The sequence below is a fragment of the Trichoplusia ni genome, chromosome 3, assembly GCF_003590095.1.
Source record: "Trichoplusia ni isolate ovarian cell line Hi5 chromosome 3, tn1, whole genome shotgun sequence".
Classification (NCBI taxonomy): Eukaryota; Metazoa; Arthropoda; class Insecta; order Lepidoptera; family Noctuidae; genus Trichoplusia; species Trichoplusia ni.
The window spans coordinates 19,162,340-19,185,521 of record NC_039480.1 but is presented as its reverse complement, the minus strand read 5'-3'; the positions used below and the strand labels follow the sequence as shown (position 1 = coordinate 19,185,521).

At 35.9% G+C, this 23,182-nt stretch overlaps 1 protein-coding gene across 4 annotated transcripts in view; it reads right to left on the bottom strand.

Annotated features, from left to right (window-relative positions):
• Positions 1 to 23,182, bottom strand: part of LOC113492259 (charged multivesicular body protein 7) — a 40,053-nt gene that overhangs the window by 9,746 nt on the left and 7,125 nt on the right. The window contains exons 9-12 of one of the 4 annotated variants that reach the window (XM_026869686.1): positions 22,909 to 23,088; positions 22,063 to 22,219; positions 21,243 to 21,411; positions 20,688 to 20,920 (exon numbers count right to left, since the gene is read on the bottom strand). In XM_026869686.1, the coding sequence (XP_026725487.1) occupies positions 21,252 to 21,411; positions 22,063 to 22,219; positions 22,909 to 23,088 (497 nt within the window). In that variant the 3' untranslated portion in view covers positions 20,688 to 20,920; positions 21,243 to 21,251. Of the gene's footprint in view, positions 1 to 20,687; positions 21,412 to 22,062; positions 22,220 to 22,908; positions 23,089 to 23,182 lie in introns of those variants that run through there. The other 3 variants (XM_026869687.1, XM_026869685.1, XM_026869684.1) reach the window with 3 other exon arrangements.

Here is a 23,182-nt window from a genome sequence, read left to right as displayed (position 1 = left end):
ACATAGAAAACATAATCAAACTCATCAGACAACCATTTGTCTTGAGCGGGAAACGAACCCACGACCGGTATAACAGTCAGGGCCACTAACCACTACGGCCGTTGGCAATCTCATTTTACTCATTAATAAATACTTAATTAACCACAGACGTTATAAAATTAAAATGATTAATCATCATGCATCATTATAGTATAGTTCTGATCTCATAGAATTTTGCGTCTTCAAATATTTTAGTATTATGATAGTTAGTTTATAATTATTTAACGAATTGTAATCAAAGTTAAGTTTTACAAAACCTTAACAATTGCTTCATAGATAGAATATTAAAGTTTCGTGCACTTGCGATTCAGATTCGCGAAATTAACAGTTCCATTCAAATAGTCTAAAATCATCATCATCCTAGCCTTTTCCCAACTATGTTGGGGTCGGCTTCCAGTCTAACCGGATTCAGCTAAGTAACAGTGTTTCACAAGGAGCGACTGCCTATCTGACCTCCTCAACCCAGTTACCTGGGCAACACGATACCTCTTAGTTAGACTGGTTGTCAGACTTTCAAGCTTCTGACTACCTGTAACGACTGTCGAAGATGTATTAATAATAGCCGAAAGAAATCATCATGCAAACATCGGTTCATCCAGTCTAAGTTCTGAGTTTGAAAAAGCTTTCAAAAGATTTTGAAAAGTATTGAAATCAGTTATCAATATGAGGGTTACACAAAAACGATTGCAATATTTTTATAATAACTATCGTGAGACTGAGAGGAGCTCGTGGCTAAGCTATAACCGCATAAGTGATTCGATCACAGGTTAAGCTATGCTTGACGCGGTTGGTCCGTGGATGGGTGACCATCTTTGTCATAACGAGTTCCTCCGTGTTTCGGAAGGCATGTTAAATTGTGGGTCCCGGCCGTTATTCCTACATCTTTGACAGTCGTTACAGGTAGTTAGAAACTTGAAAAAGTCTGACAGCCAGCCTAACCAAGGGGTATCGTGTTGCCCAGGTAACTGGGTTAAGGAGGTCAGATAGGCAGTCGCTCCTTGTAAGACACTGGTACTTAGCTGAAACCGGTTGGACTGGTAGCCGACCCCAACTTAGTTGGGAAAAGGCTAGGCCGATGATGAACTATCGTGAGACTGATTCATTATTAAATGATGTACTTAACGGATTACTCACGCGTTTTTAACAGGGATGCCCGACTAGTTTCCCGATCCCGCCGCGTGACTAAACCGTTACATCATTTAATAACGATTGCGATTCCTAACTACGCGAGAAGCACTTATGAAAGTCAGTCATCATTTAGACTATCCGAGTTTCGAGGTCAAGTTACTTACGTAGTGCACTTAGTGTAAGGGTATGTAGTAACGTAGATAATATAACAAATTTTATTTAATCAAACGAAAAATCCACTCATGTAGAAAAAAACAGTAATAGAAAATAACTTCAACTTTTTCTTTAGTTAAACTTACACACAACGCCATCTAGTCTCAAACTAAGCAAAGCTTGCATTATGAGTACTAAGAATAATCTATTCTATTTACTTAATACAAATAAAAGTTCGAAACTATTCATAAGATAGTTGACTGCACGGATAGCCGAGTGGTTGAGGTCACCACGCCAAACCCACTGCGCGACGTGTCAGTTCGATCCCCGTAGGACAAGTATTTGTGTGATCCACGAATGGTTGTTCTGAGTCTGGGTGTCTTGTGCTTGTGATTTGTATGTTTGTAAAACCCCCCGCGACACAAGGATTAAATTCCTTAATGCGGGAGTCGTTTTTTTATAAAAAAAAGAAAAGAAAATATATCTTTTTTAAATTCTCGTGTCATGTTGTACTAAATTGAAACTCCTCTGATACGGCACGACCCATTTCTTACAGTTTAATTTTGTGTGCTTGGACTATAAGGTCTGAGAATGGGACAACATCTATTATTTAATACACATAAGAATATTTTTTTCTTCATTCTTGTAAGGGGGTTTTCAGCTCCATGGCAAAACAACATTCGCTGGGACAACTAGTAATATTGTGTAATAAACTAAAATTGATGCCAATGATGTGGAAAAACAAAAACGATTTATTTAAAACTTATCACAATTCATCAGGTGTGCACACAACCTAAGTTTATAATCAAGTTTTTGTCTAATTCCGTAAAATATGGTTATTTTGCAAGAATCACTTATTTCTATAACTTAACGATTATTGAGTAAAGTGCCACTTAAGTACTGTCGGTGACAAAAGTGGGTTAACACAAATAAATTTATTATACGCTAATGTTTCTCAGTGACATTAGGAATTGGTGTTTTGTATGTTTTAACTGTAATATACTTCATTTTTTAGTTATTTAAATAAAGGTAAACAATCTTGACGTGCCTCTTCGTCTAGAAACTCAGTTAAAAATAAAACGCCACTAAAAACAAATGTTAAACAACAATAAAGGTTACCAAATGAAATACCACTGAAATATGTCGTTTATTTATTTAATATGTGTTAATCTTTATCCGTTTAAGTTGTTCAGATGAAGGCAAAAATATGTGTCTAATATTAATTAATTACTAGCTGACCCAGCAAACGTTGTTTTGCCTAATAAATTATTTCTAGTTGTATGTATTTTTTAACGCCACATTATAAAAAAATAAAAACGAAAAATTTCGTCCGAAAAATATATATTTTTTTAGTGTGAGCAACCCTTAACACTTAGGGGTAAGAGAAATAGATGTTGTTCTATTCTCAGTCCTACCCAATATGTATACAAAATTTCATAAAAATCGCTCGAACCGTTTCGGAGGAGTACGGTAACTAACATCGTGACACGGGAATTTTATATATTAGAAGAAGAAGAATCTAACTGAGGGACTAAATCGATTTTTACTTTTTATCCCCAGTCATCATCCCTAACGCCGGCGTTGGGTGTGTTGCGTCACGTCAGAGGTCGACAAACGGTTTAAACTCTGACACCAGGTTGTACATCAACCATACGATAAGAAGGATAAAATAAAACAGGGACACATTGAATTTATCCGCATTAAGTTGTTTTTTAAAGCTCATTGAAGGATAGAACTTCTGTTTCTAACTGTACAAATTGATTGCCAACTTATTTGGAAAATTAAATGTTTTACTTGAGTGTTTTGTACACAAAGTTTATTCTGCTTACTTAAAACGATCAAGTAAGTTGATTTGTCTGTATTTATAAGGAAGTTTCTATAAATTGTGTCGCGGGGGTTTCACCAGTGCCGGCGTAAGGGCCACTGACACCCCGGGCGAAAATATTGTGGCGCCCACTTGAGGGAAGCAATATCAAGTGTTAGTTTTTTGCTGATCCCAAGTGAAATTATATTAAGAATTTCATCTTTCCTTTAGCGTTACGTTTGGCGGTGGAAGTATTCCACTAGCGTAGAGCACAGTTGTGAGGGTTAGCGCCAGGAGAGGCAAGAGACTCCAACTTCAGACCTTGGCGCCCCCCAGAATTTGTCGCCCTGGGCTATCGCCCCATCACGCACCCCCCTAACGCCAGCACTGGGTTTCACAAACATTGAAGTCACATGCACTAATTAAATGTTTATGACAACTGTTTAATAAATAAATAAATAATAAAAGACACCCAGACTCAGGACAAGCATTCGTGGATTACAAAACTGCTCATTCTAGATGGGAAAGACGTTTGTTTTTTGTGCTGGCAAACGATTGTTTTCTAGTAAATGATAATATGTTTAAAATTATTGGGATAGTAACACAAAGCCCTTGTTTGAAAGTTGAACCTTCTTCGAAGTCGTATACAAAAGTGTTTAAAACACCATTATGCCCTCCATTAAACATGGCGCATTGACAATCTTATGTATATCATGTATGTAACATTATAATAGAGTAGAAAACTTCAAATTTGACGGGCCTGTTGGTCTAGTGGTTAGCGACCCTGACTGCTATACCGGAGGTCGTGGGTTCGATTCCCGCCCAGGACAAATGTTTGTGTGATGAGCATGATCATTTGTTCTGTGTATGGGTGTAATTTATCTATAATATGTATGTATTTAGAAATATATAAGTAAGTTTATCAGTTGTCTGGTTACCATAACACAAGCTCTGTTTAGCTTGGGATCAGATAACCGTGTGTGAGTTGTCCCAGGATATATTATATTTTATTATAATATTTAAATGTATGAGAATGACGTTCCTTTTCGACAAGTGACGTAACTTTGACTTGTCAGTTCAATACATTTGAGTATTTAAACTTTTCGATAGAATTGCTCTTTGCGAGAAACTAGACAAAACTACCGGATTTTGTGACGATTTCTAATAGTTTTAATTTAATTATTTACATATTTTGCATAACAATAGATAAATGAACAGAAAAAATATGTTTTAATAATATAATAGATAATTATCTACTTATACCAAACCCGATTACGAAATACAATTAAAATTCATAAGATAATACATATTTAATTTTTATAAATATCGTATTCTTTCTCAAGGCAAAGACAATAAAAATATTAGCACAGATAAAAAAGGAATAATCTATGCAAATTGACTATAAAAAAATGGCGAAATTTTTAAGTATCTTTCTGACCCTACCCAAAACGTTAGGGAGTATTTTTAGGTTAATATGGTCTGTGACACATCATAAATAACGTGGCTTTCTATTGTTAAAAGAATTTCCAAAATGAGTTCAATAGATAATGAGATACAACGTCATAAACTCACAAATATCATCATCATCGGCCTAGCCTTTTCCCAACTATGTTGGGGTCGGCTTCCAGTCTAACTGGATTCAGCTAAGTACCAGTGTTTTACAAGGAGCGACTGCCTATCTGACCTCCTCAACCCAGTTATAGGCAACACGATACCCCTTAGACTGTTTGTCAGACTATCTAGATTCTGACTACTTGTAACGACTGTCAAAGATGTATGAATAACAATCGGCACTCACAATGTAACGTGAGATTTATATTAAAACTAGCTGACCCAGCAAACGTTGTTTTGCCGTATATATTTTTTTCTGGTTGTATGTATTGTTAATGCCACATTTTAAAAAAGAAAAACAAAAAAAAATCGTTTAAAAAATATATTTTTTTAGTGTGTGCAACCCTTAACACTTAGGGGTATGAAAAATAGATGTTGTTCTATTCTCAGACCTACTGTATACGCATATAAAATTTGGTAAAAATCGGTTAAGCCGTTTCGGAGGAGTACGGTAACTAACATCGTGACACGGGAATTTTATATATTAGAAGAGATTAAATCTAAGAAATTATAATTTAAACAAAAACTTTAAATAACTTCTAGAATAAGTAAAACACTATAAAACTTCTAAAATATATACTTAAAGAACTTTTTTATTTCTAATGTTAAAATGTTGTTGAAATTAATAAACGTCGTCTGCTTTCAACAAAAATAAAAAAGTTTCGATAAATAAATACTTTATAAATTAAACTAGCTGTTGCCCGCGACTTCGTCCACGTGGTTAGAATTTTCCCCGTTTATTCCACATTTTCCATTGTATCTTCGCTTCTATTAGTCGCAGCGTGATGGTATATAGCTTAAAACCTTCCTCGATGAATGGTCTATTCAATACAAAAATAATTTTTCAATTTGAACCAGTAGTTCCTGAGATTAGCGCGTTCAAACAAATAATCAAACAAACAAACTCTTCAGCTTTATATATTAGTATAGATAATATAAGGAATAGGTATTTGACTAGCTTGTTAGTCTAGTGGCTAGTAACCCTGACTGCTATATCGGAGATCGTGGGTTCGATTCCAACCCAGCATCAATGACATCAACCATTTGGCTATAGTGCAGTTAAAATTGGTCATATTAACCTTGTATGTCTCTGCAGTGATGAATAGATGTTTCGTATATTTAATACAAAAACTACTTAATATTTTATGACAAAACAAGCTGTTTTCGCGGGCCCGAACGTTACAAATAGAAAATGATCCCACGGGAACATAAAGTCGGATTAAAAACTATCCTATGTGTTAATCCAGGTTATAAACTATCTGTGTGCCAAGTTTCGTCTCAATCCGTTCAGTGGTTTTTGCGTGAAAGATGACCAAATATGCATACATAGATACATTTTTTTGCGTTTTTAATATTGGTAAGGTAAGTAGACTTTATTACAGACATAGTCCACTCTTTTTAATTTTACCCGATAACTACACAAAATTGTATAGGTATTACACGGGTAAAACCGCAAGACACAATGTAGTTATGAATTATTACTTATATTTAATTTTGAATTCAACATCCTTCGTATAATTTTCTACTTTGTAAAAATAATTGAGGCTATTATTTGGATTCCGTGCGACGAACAGAAAAACAGAACATTTATAAAGACACTTTTTGTCACTCAAGATCATTGAAAACGTGTTATTAAAATGTACGTAATTTTTTTTTCAAGTTATGAGAAAATTAAAACTCCAAGTTTACGCCGTTAGAGTCAGAGAATGTGGCAAAATCCATTATTTTGCTGAAAAACAAGAGAAAAAATAATAAAAATGAATAAAGATGTAAATTGAGAAGGAGTATAGATAAAGAACATAATTAATAGATTTACAAAATCTAGAAACCCACGTTTTTAAATATAACTCCATTTAAATTTATTAAAATCGGTCCAGCCGTTTTTATAGTTGTAAATTGCATTGTCATCGAAATTGAAGCTACCCTGATTTCAGCCTGCTAGCTTATCGGGAAGTGCCTCAAAATTGAGTTACAAAAATCCAACCGGAACGACAGACAAACAAACAAGAAAGGTGTTAGTATAAAAACGCGGAAAAATGGAGATTCTGCAACGATTGGTACAGTTATAAATATTACGGGAGTCCAATTCCATTTTGCAAATTAAGTATTTATTTCTATAGCTTTTACGGAACCCTCAGTATATTCCCTGACTCGCATTTTCCCAGTTTTTTTACAAGAACCAACGATGTATTCTGCCAGTTTTCAATGTGAAATCGATAACTAAGATATTTTAGTGTTTGGCAACACTTGGAAACTAATTATTATTCCTGATTCGTTGCCCCCTGACCTCAAATATATTTAGCGTAATAATATCAAGTTTGTCTAGATTTCTATGATATTTAACCTGTGTAGAAGTATTCATAGAAAAATAAAAGTTTTAGGTTTCACACAGCTTTTTTAAGCGTAAACAATGAATATTACTAATATTATAAACGCGAATGTTTGTAAGTATGGACGGGTGTTTGTTACACTTTAACGCAAAAATTACTGAACAGATTTGGACGAAATTTGATTGACAGATAGTTTATAACTTGGATTAACATATAGGATGGATTTTAACCCGATTGTATGTTCCCGTGGTATTTTCGAACTGGCAACAGCTAGTATTTTATATCGGATTAGCTGTTGCCTGCAGCTTCGTCCGCGTGGTTACCACTACATATTATAAAACAGAACCGCTTTTTCTGTCCCCATTCCCATTTCCTCTTGACCACTTAAATCTTTGAAACTACTCGAGGGATTTTGATGAGGTTTTTTTTTAATAGTTAAAGTGATTCATGAGGAAGGTTTTTAAGTGTAATCTATGATCCCTGGGCCAAAGTCACCACACTAAGGGAGACAGCGGATGGACGGCGTAGGAAGCGGTGAAGAGTGAATCTAAATGCTTACTGCTTGGACAGGTGTCATGTGGACTACGATAGCGAATTGTGGACGGATTTGAGGCAGATTGGAGGTTGGGTTTGCAAGTAAAAAAAAACTTTGAACCCGCCTAAGCTGCTTAAACTATTACTAACTCTTAACTGGTAATATGGATAACCTTAAAACCAATTTTATGCAAATTACAATCAAACACATTATGATTTTAACGCCAATCAATATACATAATAATGGCTTACGTAAACATCAAATATTTGAGATCAGAGTCTCAATTATTTATGAATAATAAGTGGATTTTATTAATAACACCAGCCCATGATTGTCACCACGCTTGTGAGCTGCCCCACGGTGGGGCGCCATTACCGAAGCTGTTAATAACACCAGCCCGTAACTGTCCCACTGCAGGCCTCTCATACAGAGAACGAGCATTGATCACCACGCTTGTGAGCTGCCCCACGGTGGGGCGCCATTACCGAAGCTGTTAATAACACCAGCCTGTAACTGTCCCACTGCAGGCCTCTCATACAGAGAACGAGCATTGATCACCACGCTTGTGAGCTGCCCCACGGTGGGGCGCCATTACCGAAGCTGTTAATAACACCAGCCTGTAACTGTCCCACTGCAGGCCTCTCATACAGAGAACGAGCATTGATCACCACGCTTGTGAGCTGCCCCACGGTGGGGCGCCATTACCGAAGCTGTTAATAACACCAGCCTGTAACTGTCCCACTGCAGGCCTCTCATACAGAAACAGATTCTTTTCTATTGCCTAATTTGTCTAATTTTAAAATCTATATATTTAACCTTTAACATTCACTTTTTGTAACAATTGGGTGTGTCCGGTCGCCAGCAAAAGTTAAAATAAATAAATTATTGCAAAAAGTCTACCTCTTAATAATCCGTGGCGCAATTCGAATGACAGGTGATACCTATAAAGAAAAACCCGTTAATTACGAGTCGGACTCGTGACACGGAGGATTCCGTACAAATAGGCTGAAGGCTATTCCGCTGCTAAATACATATTAGCAAAGAAATAAATGTTTGACTCAGTGCCGACGTAAGGGCCACTGACACCCGGGCGAAAATATTGTGGCGCCGACTTGAGAGAAGCAATATCAAGTGTTAGTTTTTTGCTGATCCCAAGTAAAATGATATTAAGAATTTCATCTTTCCTTAGCGTTACCTTTGGCGGTGGAAGTATTCCACCTCTACAGTAGAGCACAGTTCTGAGGGTTTGCGCCAGGAGAGGCAAGAGACTCCATCTTCAGACCTTGGCGCCCCCCAGAATTTGTCGCCCTGGGACATCGCCCCATCACGCCCCCCCCCCCCCCAACGCCGGCACTGGTTTGACTGGTAGATACGTATGCTTAACGTCGAACTTTATTTTTTATTATTTGTTATCTGAGATTCACTGTGAGATTCACTAGGGTCAAACGGATAGACAACGTAGCATTAGTACCTAATATGGTTCAGATTTTACGGAACTCTCAAACATGAATGTACCAATTTCTTTGTTTTTGTAATAATATGTATTGTTTATACAAGACTAGTTTTTCGGCCCCGGCTTCGCTCGCGTCAAGGTCGGTCATATCGCGTTTCTAAGAGACCTCTTCAAAAGTCCGGGATAAAAACTATCCTATGTTCTTTCTCAAGGTCAACTCTATCTCTGCACCAAATTTTATTAAAATCAGTTCAGTTGTTTAGACGTGAAAGCGTAACAGACAGACAGACAGAGTTACTTTCGCATTTATAATATTAGTAGGGAAGTAGGGATGTCAATAAAACACGTTGAAAAATCAGAAAAGGATTACAAATCTACAAGATCGAGATGCCCATAACGAAACTACTTAAAAAAAAGACCGCATTGAAATCGGTTCAGCCATTTAAACTCTATGGTGCTACAAACATAGTACACTGGAAACTTGTCTTTATGCTTCGAGACTCAAATCCGTAATTAATTAAACTCAAACACTTAACTTAGAGTATTAATTAAGTGTTAAACATGTATTTATACGTTACAACATCATAAGGAATCTCCATCATTAATTATGGAAATAACTTCACCAGGATCTAAGGGCTGGCTCAAACTGAAAATCAAAAGTCATTTACTCAAATTAGGCTACTAGGTAGCACTTTTTGAAGGTCAGATTACATTGGACAGCACCCAGTTTCGCCCACACTTCACCGCTTCCTAAGTGCTTTTGCTGTGAGAGAAGAAACAGAGCAACAAACTTCCCAGCAGCACGCAGCCATTCCGTTCACATAGGATAAAGATATTTATAATCATAATCATCATCGCCTGTTCAGAAATATGTTAGGGTCAACTTCAAGTCTAACCCGATGCAACTAAGAACTAAGTACCAGTGTTTTACAAGGAGCGACTGTCTATCTGACCTCCTCAACCCAGTTACCTGGGCAACACGATACCCCTTAGTTAGACTGGTTGTCAGACTTTCTAGCTTCTGCCTTCTTGTCAACGATGACGTGCATATTACAGCTGGGAACCCACAATTTAACGTACCCGAAAAGCGAAAGAACTCGATTATAAGATAAGATTCAAGATTAATAATAATAAATAACAACGAAAATAAATACTATACCAAAATCAAAATCAAAAATCAAAATCCATTTATTTAAAATAGGCTACAAACTAGCACTTATTGCACGTCATAGTTACACAGAAAGCTCCCCGTATCGCCCACCCTTCACCGCTTCCCAAGTGTTCTAGCTGTGAAGAAGAAACGGCGCAACAAACTCCACAACATAGCACGCTGTCGCTTTGTTACCTAGATATATTTAACATCCACCAAACAATTTACCAATTTGTATAAATTATAAAATCTATATTAATCCGCGTGATAAATTAATAATCCGCGTGGTAAGTAAGGGCCTAGGAGGAACTATTATTAGGGATGCAATCTATCCATCTTTGAAATTGTACCAAGCTACACACGGTGTTTAAATTCGATTGAAATCGGGAAAGCGGGATTCCACCGCGGAAAAACAACGTGACACGTAGATAATTTATATAACCCTCTTTTCCTGTTAGTAAAAGTAGCCTCCGTTCTGAGGTTTTAGTCTATCCGTGTACTAGAATTCATAACAATCGGTTCAGTAGTTTTGGCGTAAAAGCAAAACAGACGGAGATACATTTATTATATTAATATGGATAACTATATATGTATAATACTAGCTGTCCCGGCGAACTACGTACCGCCTGACAGTCACGAAAGTATGAACACCATGTCTGGTGTTCATACTTTCGCATGCTGCATAAGGCATAATGTGTGGAACTAAATTTGGCTTAAATACTAACATCTGTCTGTACCCATATTTAAAGCGAAATAAATGATTTGATTTGATTTGTCGATGATCACAGTGGAGACAAAATATTAAGGGTGGACAACCCTTACCACTTAGGGGTATGAAAAATAGATAGCAGCCGATTCTCAAACCTATTGATACAATTTGGTAAAAATCGGTAAAGCCGTTTCGGAGGAATACGGTAACTAACATCGTGACACGGGAATTTTATATATTAGATTTAAAATAGGTATTTAACGGACAAAATACTGAGTTAGCTAGATCAATGATTTGACAATGGTCGCGCCGTAAGTACGTGACCGATTTGCGTAAGTGTAAACATTGTTAACAATAGCCAGAAGATGTAAATGTTTTGTGTTATATAAAATGTCAACTCATGAAATATAACCTAAAAATATTTGGAGTCTATTAAGATGGTAAGACAATATACATTTCAGTATTTAAATTTAAAAAGTAAAATGGTGGCAAATTATTAAAAAAAAAACATTATTTATGTATGACTAGTGACTGTGTCTCATTATTGAAATTAGGACAGATAAAAAATAATAAAACATAATTTTATTATAAAAATAAATAAATATGTGTTTAAAAATCGCAATTATAGCAGATATCTAATTAATAGATACCTATTATTACAATCGTCGGTGCTATTAAATAATAACTACAGTAATGTGGATCTGCAATTAATAAAGACAAAACGGGTGTATTCGAATTTACCGTTATATATTATTACACATAGAAAATTTGATTAACCATAAAATAAAAAATAAAGTAATATAAAAACAATACACTTACCATTAAAACAGCCGAAAGGAGATGCATTTTAAAAATCACAAAATAACAACTGAAAACTGAACTTAAAATTTTCAAAATAAATTATTCACAAATAACTCAAATTTATAAAAAAAAATATGTTTAACAAAAACAAGAATATCTGTAAACAAAAATTCCCGCTAAAAATGTTGACAGATTTATTTTTTAAACAGACACGCTACCGCTTCGTACAGACAACTGACAAATAGTGACACAGCCAGTCTCAAGATATGAACTATGACCTTAAACGTTACCGCTCTATTCTAGCTATAGAAAGGGAAACTTACATAATTTAAAAGCTTAAGATTACTCGATAACTTACCTATATTTAAAATCGATTTATGTAATCGATTATTTGCTTGAACTATCGAACTGTCAAGTTTAAGATTAAAATTTTATAAGAGTAACGAGGTTTTATTGCGATATTGGCAAGTGATGAAACACTTTACTTGGCTTAAGTATAAGTTGAATGTTATTTTTAATCTCATTTGGGACGAAGAGGCATTGGATGCAATCTGACCCTCAAAACATCAAATTATGAAAGAAATGTAGCCGGATAGACTGAAAGTATTGTATAAATTAAGCCGCTGAAATCTATACTTACGCTTAAACTGAAAATATAGTTTGTATGTTTGTTTTAAGGCGTTAATCTCAGAACCACCGTATAATTTGTAAATTCTTCCTTTTTTAGATATCCCATATATATTATCATCACGCTTTAATTAATACGAGCAGAGTAGTAATGAAATATTACAAAAACAGAAAGAAATTTACTATTAAACTACTAATCCGATATCAACCAAATGGACGAAATCGCGTGCTACAGCTAGTAATTTATAGCAGCCAGGTGATCCCTACTAATATTATAAATGCGAAAGTAACTCTGTCTGTCTGTCTGTTACGCTTTCACGTCTAAATCACGGAACTGATTTTAATGAAATTTGGTACAGAGATAGACTTGACCTTGAGAAAGAACAGAGGATAGTTTTTATCCCGGACTTTTGAAGAGTTCTCTTGGAAACGCGATATAACCGACATCGACGCGGGCGCAAAGCTAATATTAAATAAAAAATTTGGAAGTTAAAGAGTCTAAATTATACTACAAATAATTTACAGATATATTTTTTCTGACAAAAGAAAAAATACTTACTAATCCAATATTATTTGTTAATTTTCCTGACAGATATTAAAAACAATTACGAAACACCATATTGACAATATGACATTGGCCGCATTCAATTAGGTTAGGATGTCATTATTATAAGTAAAAAACAACACAAATTGCTTATGGGATGTGTTTTTGCCGCCATGATCGTGAACCTAAGATTAATTTAATTGCTAATGTAATTTATATAAATCGTGGTGGTCTCGTAGTTTCAAGGGCGGTGATCAAATAATTTTACTCAAACATGTATATTTTTGTTTGAGTCAAACGAAAGAAAAGCTTCTAAGACTCCAACGGATTTGAAATATATCAGAAAGTAGTAACACTAGTCCATACTGTAAAGATTTTAAAATACAAATCCCAATCTTTAATCGTAAACTTTCTATACTTTAATATATAAAGCTGAAGAGTTTGTTTGTTTGTTTGAACGCGCTAATCTCAGGAACTACTGGTCCAAATTGAAAAATTATTTTTGTGTTGAGTAGACCATTCATCGAGGAAGGCTTTAGGCTATAAAACATCACGCTGCGACTAATAGGAGCGAAGATACAATGGAAAATGTGAAACAAAGAGGGCAGGTATAAATCATAACTTATAACTTCTACCCACGGGGACGAAGTCGCGGGCAACAGCTAGTTTCTAAATAAAACACAAGTTGGCACGTCCGTATATTATATTTACATCCTATTTACATTTAGTCGATATGCATAACAAAACATATATAAATAAAGCTACAAAATATATCACTAGACCATAATAAAGTTATCCGATACAAAAATATTAACTAATAAAATAATAAACTGTCTTTACCAAAACTGTTTGATATCATAGCTGAGTTAAACTTATAACGGGAGATAAAACAATTCACCGATACCCGATACTCTATACAGGGTGGAAGGGACGTCATACCGATCCCGTGGTCCAGGGGTTCTGGGCATGATTCCAGACCCCCTGCAAGCAAGCAAGCAAGCAAGTTTGGCAATTATCTTTCAATTAAAACTGTCTAATCTGCCACTTTATTGCCAACAAAAAAGTTTTATTTCCGTCGGTCAACAGTTGCCAGACAGTCGCGCAACTATTTTGTTGCCATACGAAAAATTAAATTCAAACAGTTTCAGATCATCGAGACAGTTGTAAAAAACACTTTTTAAAATTACAAACTCACAACAATTATTAAAATAATATCTTAATAAATCAGTTTATATTTGTTACACCATACAACCAGTCTCTTCCTATTTTTATAACACGCACTTATGTTAGTTCAATTCGATTTAAATCTGGGTTCCGTACGAAATGCCTATTTATGACGAGGATAGCATGACGGTCGACAGCGATATAATTACTTCATTTTACCTAACATAGAGAAAATGACAGCTAAGAGCGAGAATTTTCTTATTAGTAATTAAGTACTTTGCTGAAACAAAGTTCTTTAATATGGCTGACATTCTGAGGATACATACAAGTGTAATAATTTCAATACGGAACCCTATTTGTGTTCTAATAACTCTTAAAGCACAACTAACATGACTGAGAGATACACTCGTGAATTTATCGAATATTTTAACAATGCAAGTTTCTGTCTTTAAATGTTTGACACTAAACGCCAAAATTACTGAAACATATATCGATATAATCCGTTATGAAGGATTGTTATTAACCAGCAATGCAAAAACAGAGGTGTTATAAGTTTGACGTGTCTGTACGTTTGTCATTAAAGCTTTTCAATTATAACGACACTCCGGGCTAATGAACGACTATTTTTTATAGCTACAATCAACTTTCAGTAACTACTCGGACAATCCCGATAAATACGCGTGAGCTAACCTTTGCTAAAGCGAGACAGCGCTATATCTATACTTCTAAACTAATCTATAAAGCTGAAGAGTTTGTTTGTTTGTTTGAACGCGCTAATCTCAGGAACTACTGATTCAAATTGAAAAAATATTTTTGTATTGAATAGACCATTCATCGAGGAAGGTTTTAGGCTATATAACATCACGCTGCGACTAATAGGAGCGAAGATATATGGAAAATGTGGAAAAAGCAGGGCACATATAAACCATAACTTATACCTTCTAACCACGAGGACGAAGTCGCGGGATGGCGCTATCTCCCTCACCCACTGTTCTGCTTTAAGAGTTACAGACACTGATCTTTTCCATTCTTTATAGCAACACGTTACATTCCACGCTCGCGACTTTATTACGCAACATATATCATATAGAAACAAACATATTAAAAAAATAATTACATTTTGTTCACAATCAGTATTAAGCCACTTATAATTATCAGGATATATCACACTATTATATTCTCCTTTATTTCATTAAAATACATATAAATTACATTTTTAAATATATATAAAAAACAACATACATTTAAAAATATAAAAAATAGTGTCCAACCGGCAACGGGTACAGGGCCCAAGCTGCCGGTGGTCAGGGCTCCAGAGAGAGGAACCTCCTCACGATGCGCGCCGTGTCCAGAAGTACCGCTTTCTGAATCAAACCCTTGACCCAGACGCCCAACGAGAGCCTCCGAAGATGTTGATCGAGGCTCTTGGCTATTAAGCCATTGGCACTTACGACTATCGGGACAATGATTGCCGAGTCCACCTCCCACAAGTCGACAACCTCGTGAGCTAAATCCAAATATTTCAATTGTTTTTCTTTTTCTGCTTTCACGAGGTTCTCGTCATGGGGGATAGTGATATCAACAATCATTGTCCGACGCTCTGATCGATCGATCACCACTATATCAGGCTTATTGGCAACAATAGTCCTGTCAGTGATGATAGATCGATCCCAGTACAGTGTGATATGACCACTTTCGAGAACTGGGTCGGGCACATACTTATAGTACGGCACCTCAGATTCCACAAGTTTGTATTTCAGAGCAAGCTGCTGATGGATAATCCTGGCCACTTGGTTATGTCTGTGCAAGTATTCACCGTTAGCAAGACGAGAACATCCCGAAACTATATGTCTCAAGGATTCACCGGGACAGTGACATGCCCGACAGATGTCAACTGTACCATCCTTAATTATATATTTTCGGTAGTTATTCGTCATGATAACTTCATCCATAATTGCACATACAAACCCTTCGGTTTCTCCAAAGAGATCTCCGAAGCGTAGCCAGGCCACGGACGCTAAGAAATCTACATCGGCCCCGTGAAGGGTCCGATAATAGCGTCCGTGTAGCTCCTTGCTTTTATATTTATTATTAAAATTATTAAATGTCCTCTTGTGTAGGGTAGATTGGTTTTTATTTTGAGATTGAACTACAATGATACATTATGGCAGTATTTAATTTCGAGACATGGGTTAACTGCAGTTAAAAGTTAAGTGGGACAGTTACAGGCTGGTGTTATTAACAGCTTCGGTAATGGCGCCCCACCGTGGGGCAGCTCACAAGCGTGGTGATCAATGCTCGTTCTCTGTATGAGAGGCCTGCAGTGGGACAGTTACAGGCTGGTGTTATTAACAGCTTCGGTAATGGCGCCCCACCGTGGGGCAGCTCACAGGCGTGGTGATCAATGCTCGTTCTCTATATGAGTATTGCAACTACATTTATTATATGACATTAATATTGTTTGGCAGTGTTATCTTTAATCTACCTTACACCAACACTGCTAGACAAATCACATTTATATAAGCTTTAACATTCATCAAATCACTTGAATGAATAGAAATGTATTCACAACTTCAAGCTAAGCAAAGATTGTATTATGAGTACTAGACAACTGATAAACATACATGCTAATCTCACAAACATTTGTTCTGGTTGGGAATGGATACCAGGTCCTCCAGTATAGCAGTCAGGGTCACTAACCACTAGACCAAAAAGACAGCATATAGTTTTTAAAGACTTACGTTTCTGTATTTTAAGAGGTTCCTATTAAAGATTCTAAAAATATAATTTGTCTAGCAAGTAAGAACATTTTAAAGGCACTTAATTGAGTATTTACATTATTACAATTTAATTTAATAATTATTTATATTAAAACGAGACACGTCACAACTCAATAGGGGTATTATTAGTCAATTAAAACGAAAATTACCATAATAAAGTGAAGGCAAGAGTTATTGGGTGATGCTAAACCCTACAAAAACTAATAACTCATTTTTTTTATGTGTGGATGTCTGTCACGCTTTTATGAGTACTAGACAACTGATAAACATACTTATATATTTCTAAATACATACATATTATAGATAAATTACACCCAGACACAGAACAAATAATGGAGCTGATCAGACGAACATTTGTCCTGGGTGGGACTCGAACCCACGACCACTGGTATAGCAGTCAGGGCATCTAACCACTAGATAAACAGGCCAGTCGTATATTCAGTCAAATACTTATTTAATAGGACTAAAATCTGAACAATATTGGCAAATTTCAAAGATTTTTGAGTATATGAATAGCAATAAACCTCCAACTCTTGCCTTCACCGAAATTTTACACAATTTAAAATGTAACCCTTAATTTTTACATTAGAATTTTTTTTTGGTATTTTTTTCCAAAAATTTTTGATATCCTATCTAATAGTACCTAACCAGTGTTTATCAACTATTTATTTATACAATTACTTACAAGAATAACTGCCACATGTATTAGGTATCTAGCAAAAGCAATATTTTAGCAATTAACTGTAAAATTTGAACTTGCAATAACAACTGTATTACCAACACATTTTTAAACACCATTTTGTCAAAATAATCACGTTAATATTAAAAAGAAGTTTGTGACTTTATTACACTGTAACGACTAAAACAATTTCGATGAAATTTGGTATGAAGGTAGTTGACAATATGGATAAAAAAATAGGATAATTAGTTCATTTTGAGGCCATATCGTTTTTGCTAGATATCTAAAACAGATATAGATCGTTTGAAATGTATTTAGTTTACATTTAAAACTGTCCATTTAAAAAACTTGAAGAAGTCTTGACAACTGTCAATCTGGTGGCAGAATCAACAATGTTTTACTCAGGTGATTTAAGATACTATAATAATTAATAATAATACACCTTTCATTACTTATTAAATGGAACCAGCCATATTTCTCTAATATATTTACAAAACTTAATGACATTTGAATAGATATGAGTTAACGAAACCATTTTTTTTATATTTTTATTTTATTATTTATTTATCTATCATTTTTTTATTAACTAATATGGCAAATGTTTTTTTTTTCTATATTCCAATTATATTTAATTAATATTGTTGATAGTGTAGGTAATGTTTCTAACTGTCTTCATAAAGGGATACTTATATTATTGTAACATTATCATGTTTTTTTGGTGTTGCAACAATAACGTAAATATTTTATCCTGGCAAACACATAACAATATTTAATCAGAAAACATCGTTTAGAGATCTGGAATCCATAATGAGCTATCATGGTGATCAATGCTTACACATTATTGCTATAGGAAGCGGCTTTAGCCCAACAGTGGGATAGAGGCCGGTATAATATTAAGGGCCGATTTTTCAATCGCCAGATAATTTTTATTGGACGAACATATTTGAAGTTTTGATAGCTTTTGCATAGAAAATATGTCAAACGGCCATATTTATTCCTCAGATAGAAGTTAACAAGGGTTAAGTTGATGATTGAAAGAATCTAGGTAAGACAACTCTTGGATTTTATCACTTAGTACACGGTATAAGCGTGCTTTGATTAGCTATATGTGAACATTTCGTATATACCTATTCGTTTAAGTAATTAAAATAAGGTAAACAATCTTATAATAGATAATTTAAACGGGTGTGTCTTTTTACACAAACACATATTAAATAAATAAACGACTGACATATTTCATTTTGATTTTGTAATCTTTAATTATTTTTCGTAGCATTTTATTATTAAAACTGAGTTTTTTGTCAAAGAAACACCAATATTGTCAACCTTTTTTTAAATACCTAAAGAAATAGATTATAAGTATTTGATGAAGGCAAAATAATTTTAATTTGTCGAAAATGAACTATATTTGTTCGAATTACACAAAGATGATTATGAAATCTTTTCGCCCAAGGCATGGGCTTAATCAGACTACCAGTATGTATTTATAGGCATATAATATAAGCCGTGTGTTATACAAGAAGGTTCATACAGTCACATTACGATAAAACTATTCGCCATGTTTTTCACTATCACAACACATACTATTATTGCTGATAATAGGGCATTTGACTAAAAAAAATCTGTTTAATAAGTCAGACAGACTTCCAAAAAATATTGGATACGTATTTCACTGTTATCTCGTAAACAAAAAGTTCAGTATTCAAAATCTCGTGTGACGTCACTTACCAGTACGCTTTTTACTAGCAAGTGATGTTACTAGCCACCACTACCATACATTTAAATCATCTAAAGTGCTTTTAATCCTTACTTTTTGATGTTGTGATAAAATTAAAAATACTTATTGAAAATCATCAAATCTTTTGGAAATATGTCTGACGGTTTTAACAGATTTATTTTTAAGATTAAGGGCCCGATTTTTCAATCGTCAGATAACTTTTATCGGAGGAATAAATATGGCCGTTTGACATATTTCCTATACAAAAGCCGTCAAAACGTCAAACATATTCGTCGAATAAAAGTTATCTGGCGATTGAAAAATCGGTCCTTAGTCAAATACCCTGTATTATTATTTATCTAAAACTATAATTAAATATCAGATCATTAGTCTAACATTCAGTCAAATATCAATATACATTTTACACTTTATAATTATTTTTATAACTTCGAGTCAGTATGAATATTTTCAGTTTTTTAAGTAATATTATTAGAGTGCGGCTGTAATAGCTTAGAAGAGGAGGAGCTCGTGGCTAAGCTATAACTGCATAAGTGAATCGATCACAGGTTAAGCTACGCTTGACGCGTATCTTTGTCATAACGAGTTCCTCCGTGTTTTGGAAGGCACGTTAAATTGCGGCTGTCATTCCTACATCTTTGACAGTCGTTACAGGTAGTCAGAAGCTTGAAAAGTCTGACAACCAGTCTAACCAAGGGATATCGTGTTGCCCAGGTAACTGGGTTGAGGAGGTCAGATAGGCAGTCGCTCCTTGTAAAACACTGGTACTTAGCTGAATCCGGTTAGACTGGAAGCCGACCTCAACATAGTTGGGAGAAAGCTAGGATGATGATGATGAAGCTGTTATAGCTTAGTGGTAAGACTGCGACCATAGAGGTTTTGAGTTCGATTCTAAGGTACGCACCGGGTTTTATTGGACGTTTTAGATATACATATATTATCATCTAGACGGTAACCTGTACTTGACACTTTAATTAATATAGATAAATAACACCCAGACACGAAACAAACTACAAGGGTCATCACATAAAATTTTCTCCTTAGTACGAATCGAACTCAAGACCTCAGATATAGCAGTCAAGGCCACTAACCACGAGACCAACAGGCCGGTCAGAGTAGTCACGTAGTACGACAGTGTATTGCCGTCACACTTCCACGACCATAATAATATTACTTTTAAGACGCAGTAAGTTTCATGGGGTACACATTTTTTTTTTGTTTTTGATAAGTCAATTTTTTGATAACCAAGTTTCCTTTTCGAGTTATTTACTTTGTAACGGAGTGAATAGAGGTATTTCTTGGGTGGATAGTAACAGAGTTTTATTAAAGATTGGACGTTAAACAAGAGAAAATATAAACATTATAAATGAAAATTCTCAAGCTTTTCATAAAATAATTGTGTTTAAGCATATTTATGTTTGAAAACGGATCACCCCATTAAAAACACAATTTTCTGTTCGCCCCTTGAAACTCTATTCACACCGTTTTACCATCACATATATGTATTATAATTTATCTATTGCTTTAACCAGATATATCTACCTATATTTTTACCAATTCTCCCATGTTTTTATACACTCACTTTTCTTGTTTGTCATTCCGGTTGTATTTTTGCAACTCAATTTCGAGGCACTTCCGGATAAGGTAGCAGGCTGAAATTTTCAGGGTAGCTTTAAACCTAATGACAATGCAATTTACAACTATAGAAAGGGCTGGATTGATTTTGATAACATTTAAATGCAGTGACATTTAAGATTTGTTGTAGTTTTTGACATTTAAGGTTTTTAGATTTTTTTAAGGGTCGATTTGACCAAACCCGAACTTATACAAAAGTAACTACCAGGAATAACTTATTCCACGATTATTCTCGAATAAATCGGTTTGGACAGAGTTTTGTAAGATTTTAAAGCAGTGATGTTTAAAAACGTGGGTGTTTCGATTTTTTTAATCTATTAATTTAATTTTAAACTAAACTATAGTCATATAAAACAGTGACTCACATCCTAATATTATAACTTAAATCCTCTGAGGTTGTTGAGCCTCTGCTCCAACTCTTCGACGCTCGCTTCTGGTTTCTGATTGGACAACTCTTGGGTGGACTTCCTACGCTCACCGCCCGGGGCCATTTGGAACTGTCCGGGGACGGTAGACTTGCCAGGACTTTCAGTACTGGAAGCAGAATAAAACATGTATATTAATAGTATTGTTTTGACTGATTTTAAACCAAGGCGGTTAATGACGTAAGATATTACCCTTCCTCCTATACCACTCCCTCGGGGGAGGAAATGGGTAGTGTCAGACCCTTACTGACTAAACCTGAACCGCCGTGCTACGTCATCCGCGTTTGTGTGTCGGTGTGTGGCAATGCGTTGCAATCCTTCAAACACCGACCGCGGGCTTCCACCGGCCAGTAGTGTGAGCCGGTGGGTCACTTTCTAGAGGCCGACATGTAAAGAGCATTGGCCTCGTCGCCTCATATTGGGGCACATCTATAGCTCTGAATATGGCCCATAGTCAGAGCTATAGATGTGTCCCGACGTGTTCTTTATTTTCTTAAAAAAAAGACTACCATAGTAAGGAATTTAATCCTTGTGTCGCAGGGGGTTTCATAAACACACAGATCACATGCACAAAGACACCCCAGCTTGTCCTACGGGGATCGAACTAACACGCAGTGGGTTAGTCGTGATGACCTCAGCCACTCGGCTATCCGTGCAGTCAAAAATTTGAATATAAAATTTGAATTTGAATTTGAATATGAAAATATTTCAATATTGAATACTATACTTAATCTACTAATCCCTTATGTTGTGGACTGACCTGACATGGTCGGTGCTGGGGAGTCCGCAGTTCTGGTTGAGGTCCGTGTCGCGCGTGTTGTAGAGCCACACGCCGCCGCTCAGCGTGTGGTCCCGGACCTGGAAGTCCGCGCCGTACAGCCGCCCGGGACTCGTGAAGTCCACGTTCAGCTGCTGGCCTGGGTCGGAGAGGTACGAGGGTGTAGATAATAGGATAGAGATATGATAAAATACTATCTGGATGGGAATCGAACCTCCGACCTCCGGTATAGCAACCAGGGCCACTAACCACTATATGTAGTAAGGCCAACGAGACGAGATAAAGAATGTAAACAAACTTCCAGGGGTTCATGACATTTGCCAAAGTTCGAATTTTGACAAAAATGAAGGAATGAACTTGTCTCAACCTTGCGGATCAAATGTTGACAACTGCCGTACTGACTGCTTTCTTGTACCACGAAACACATAACGACAGCTTTCATCGACCAACTCACGCCATAACTGCGCGTACGAGTGATAAGGACAGGGATAATAATCCCTCGCTATCGCGATGTAACTCAGTAACGGTCCGCTTGTTTACGTTTTTTATCTCGTCTGGTTGGCCTTTAGACCAACAGGCCAGTACTTTGTAGTCTAATTTGAATCCCTACTAATATTATAAATGCGAAAGCAACTCTGTCTGTCTGCTACGTTTTCACGTCTAAACCACTGAACTGATCTTAATGAAATTAGGTTCAGAGATAGAGTTGACCTTGAGAAAGAACATAGGATAGTAGTTATCCCGGACTTTTGAAGAGATCTCTTGGAAACGCGATACAACCGACCTCGACGCGGGCGAAAAGCTAGTAAATAAATAAGTATATGATACCTGGATGCAGCCTCTCGTCCTGTCGCAGCTCGAAGCTGAGGTCTGCGTCGTTGTTGTTGTCCCACACGCCGGCGCGGAGGGACTCGCGCGCGGCCGGGTACCACGCCTGCGAGGGTTTCATGGGGACGGTGGGCTTGGGGCTGGCCAGCTTCGGGGAGCGAGGCTTGTCGACTGATGGTTCTGGAATAACGATGGGAGTATTAGAATTGGGGTGAAATGTTTAATGTCAAGAGAAATTTTGAAGGATGGTTGTGTAGAAATTCTATTAGTGACA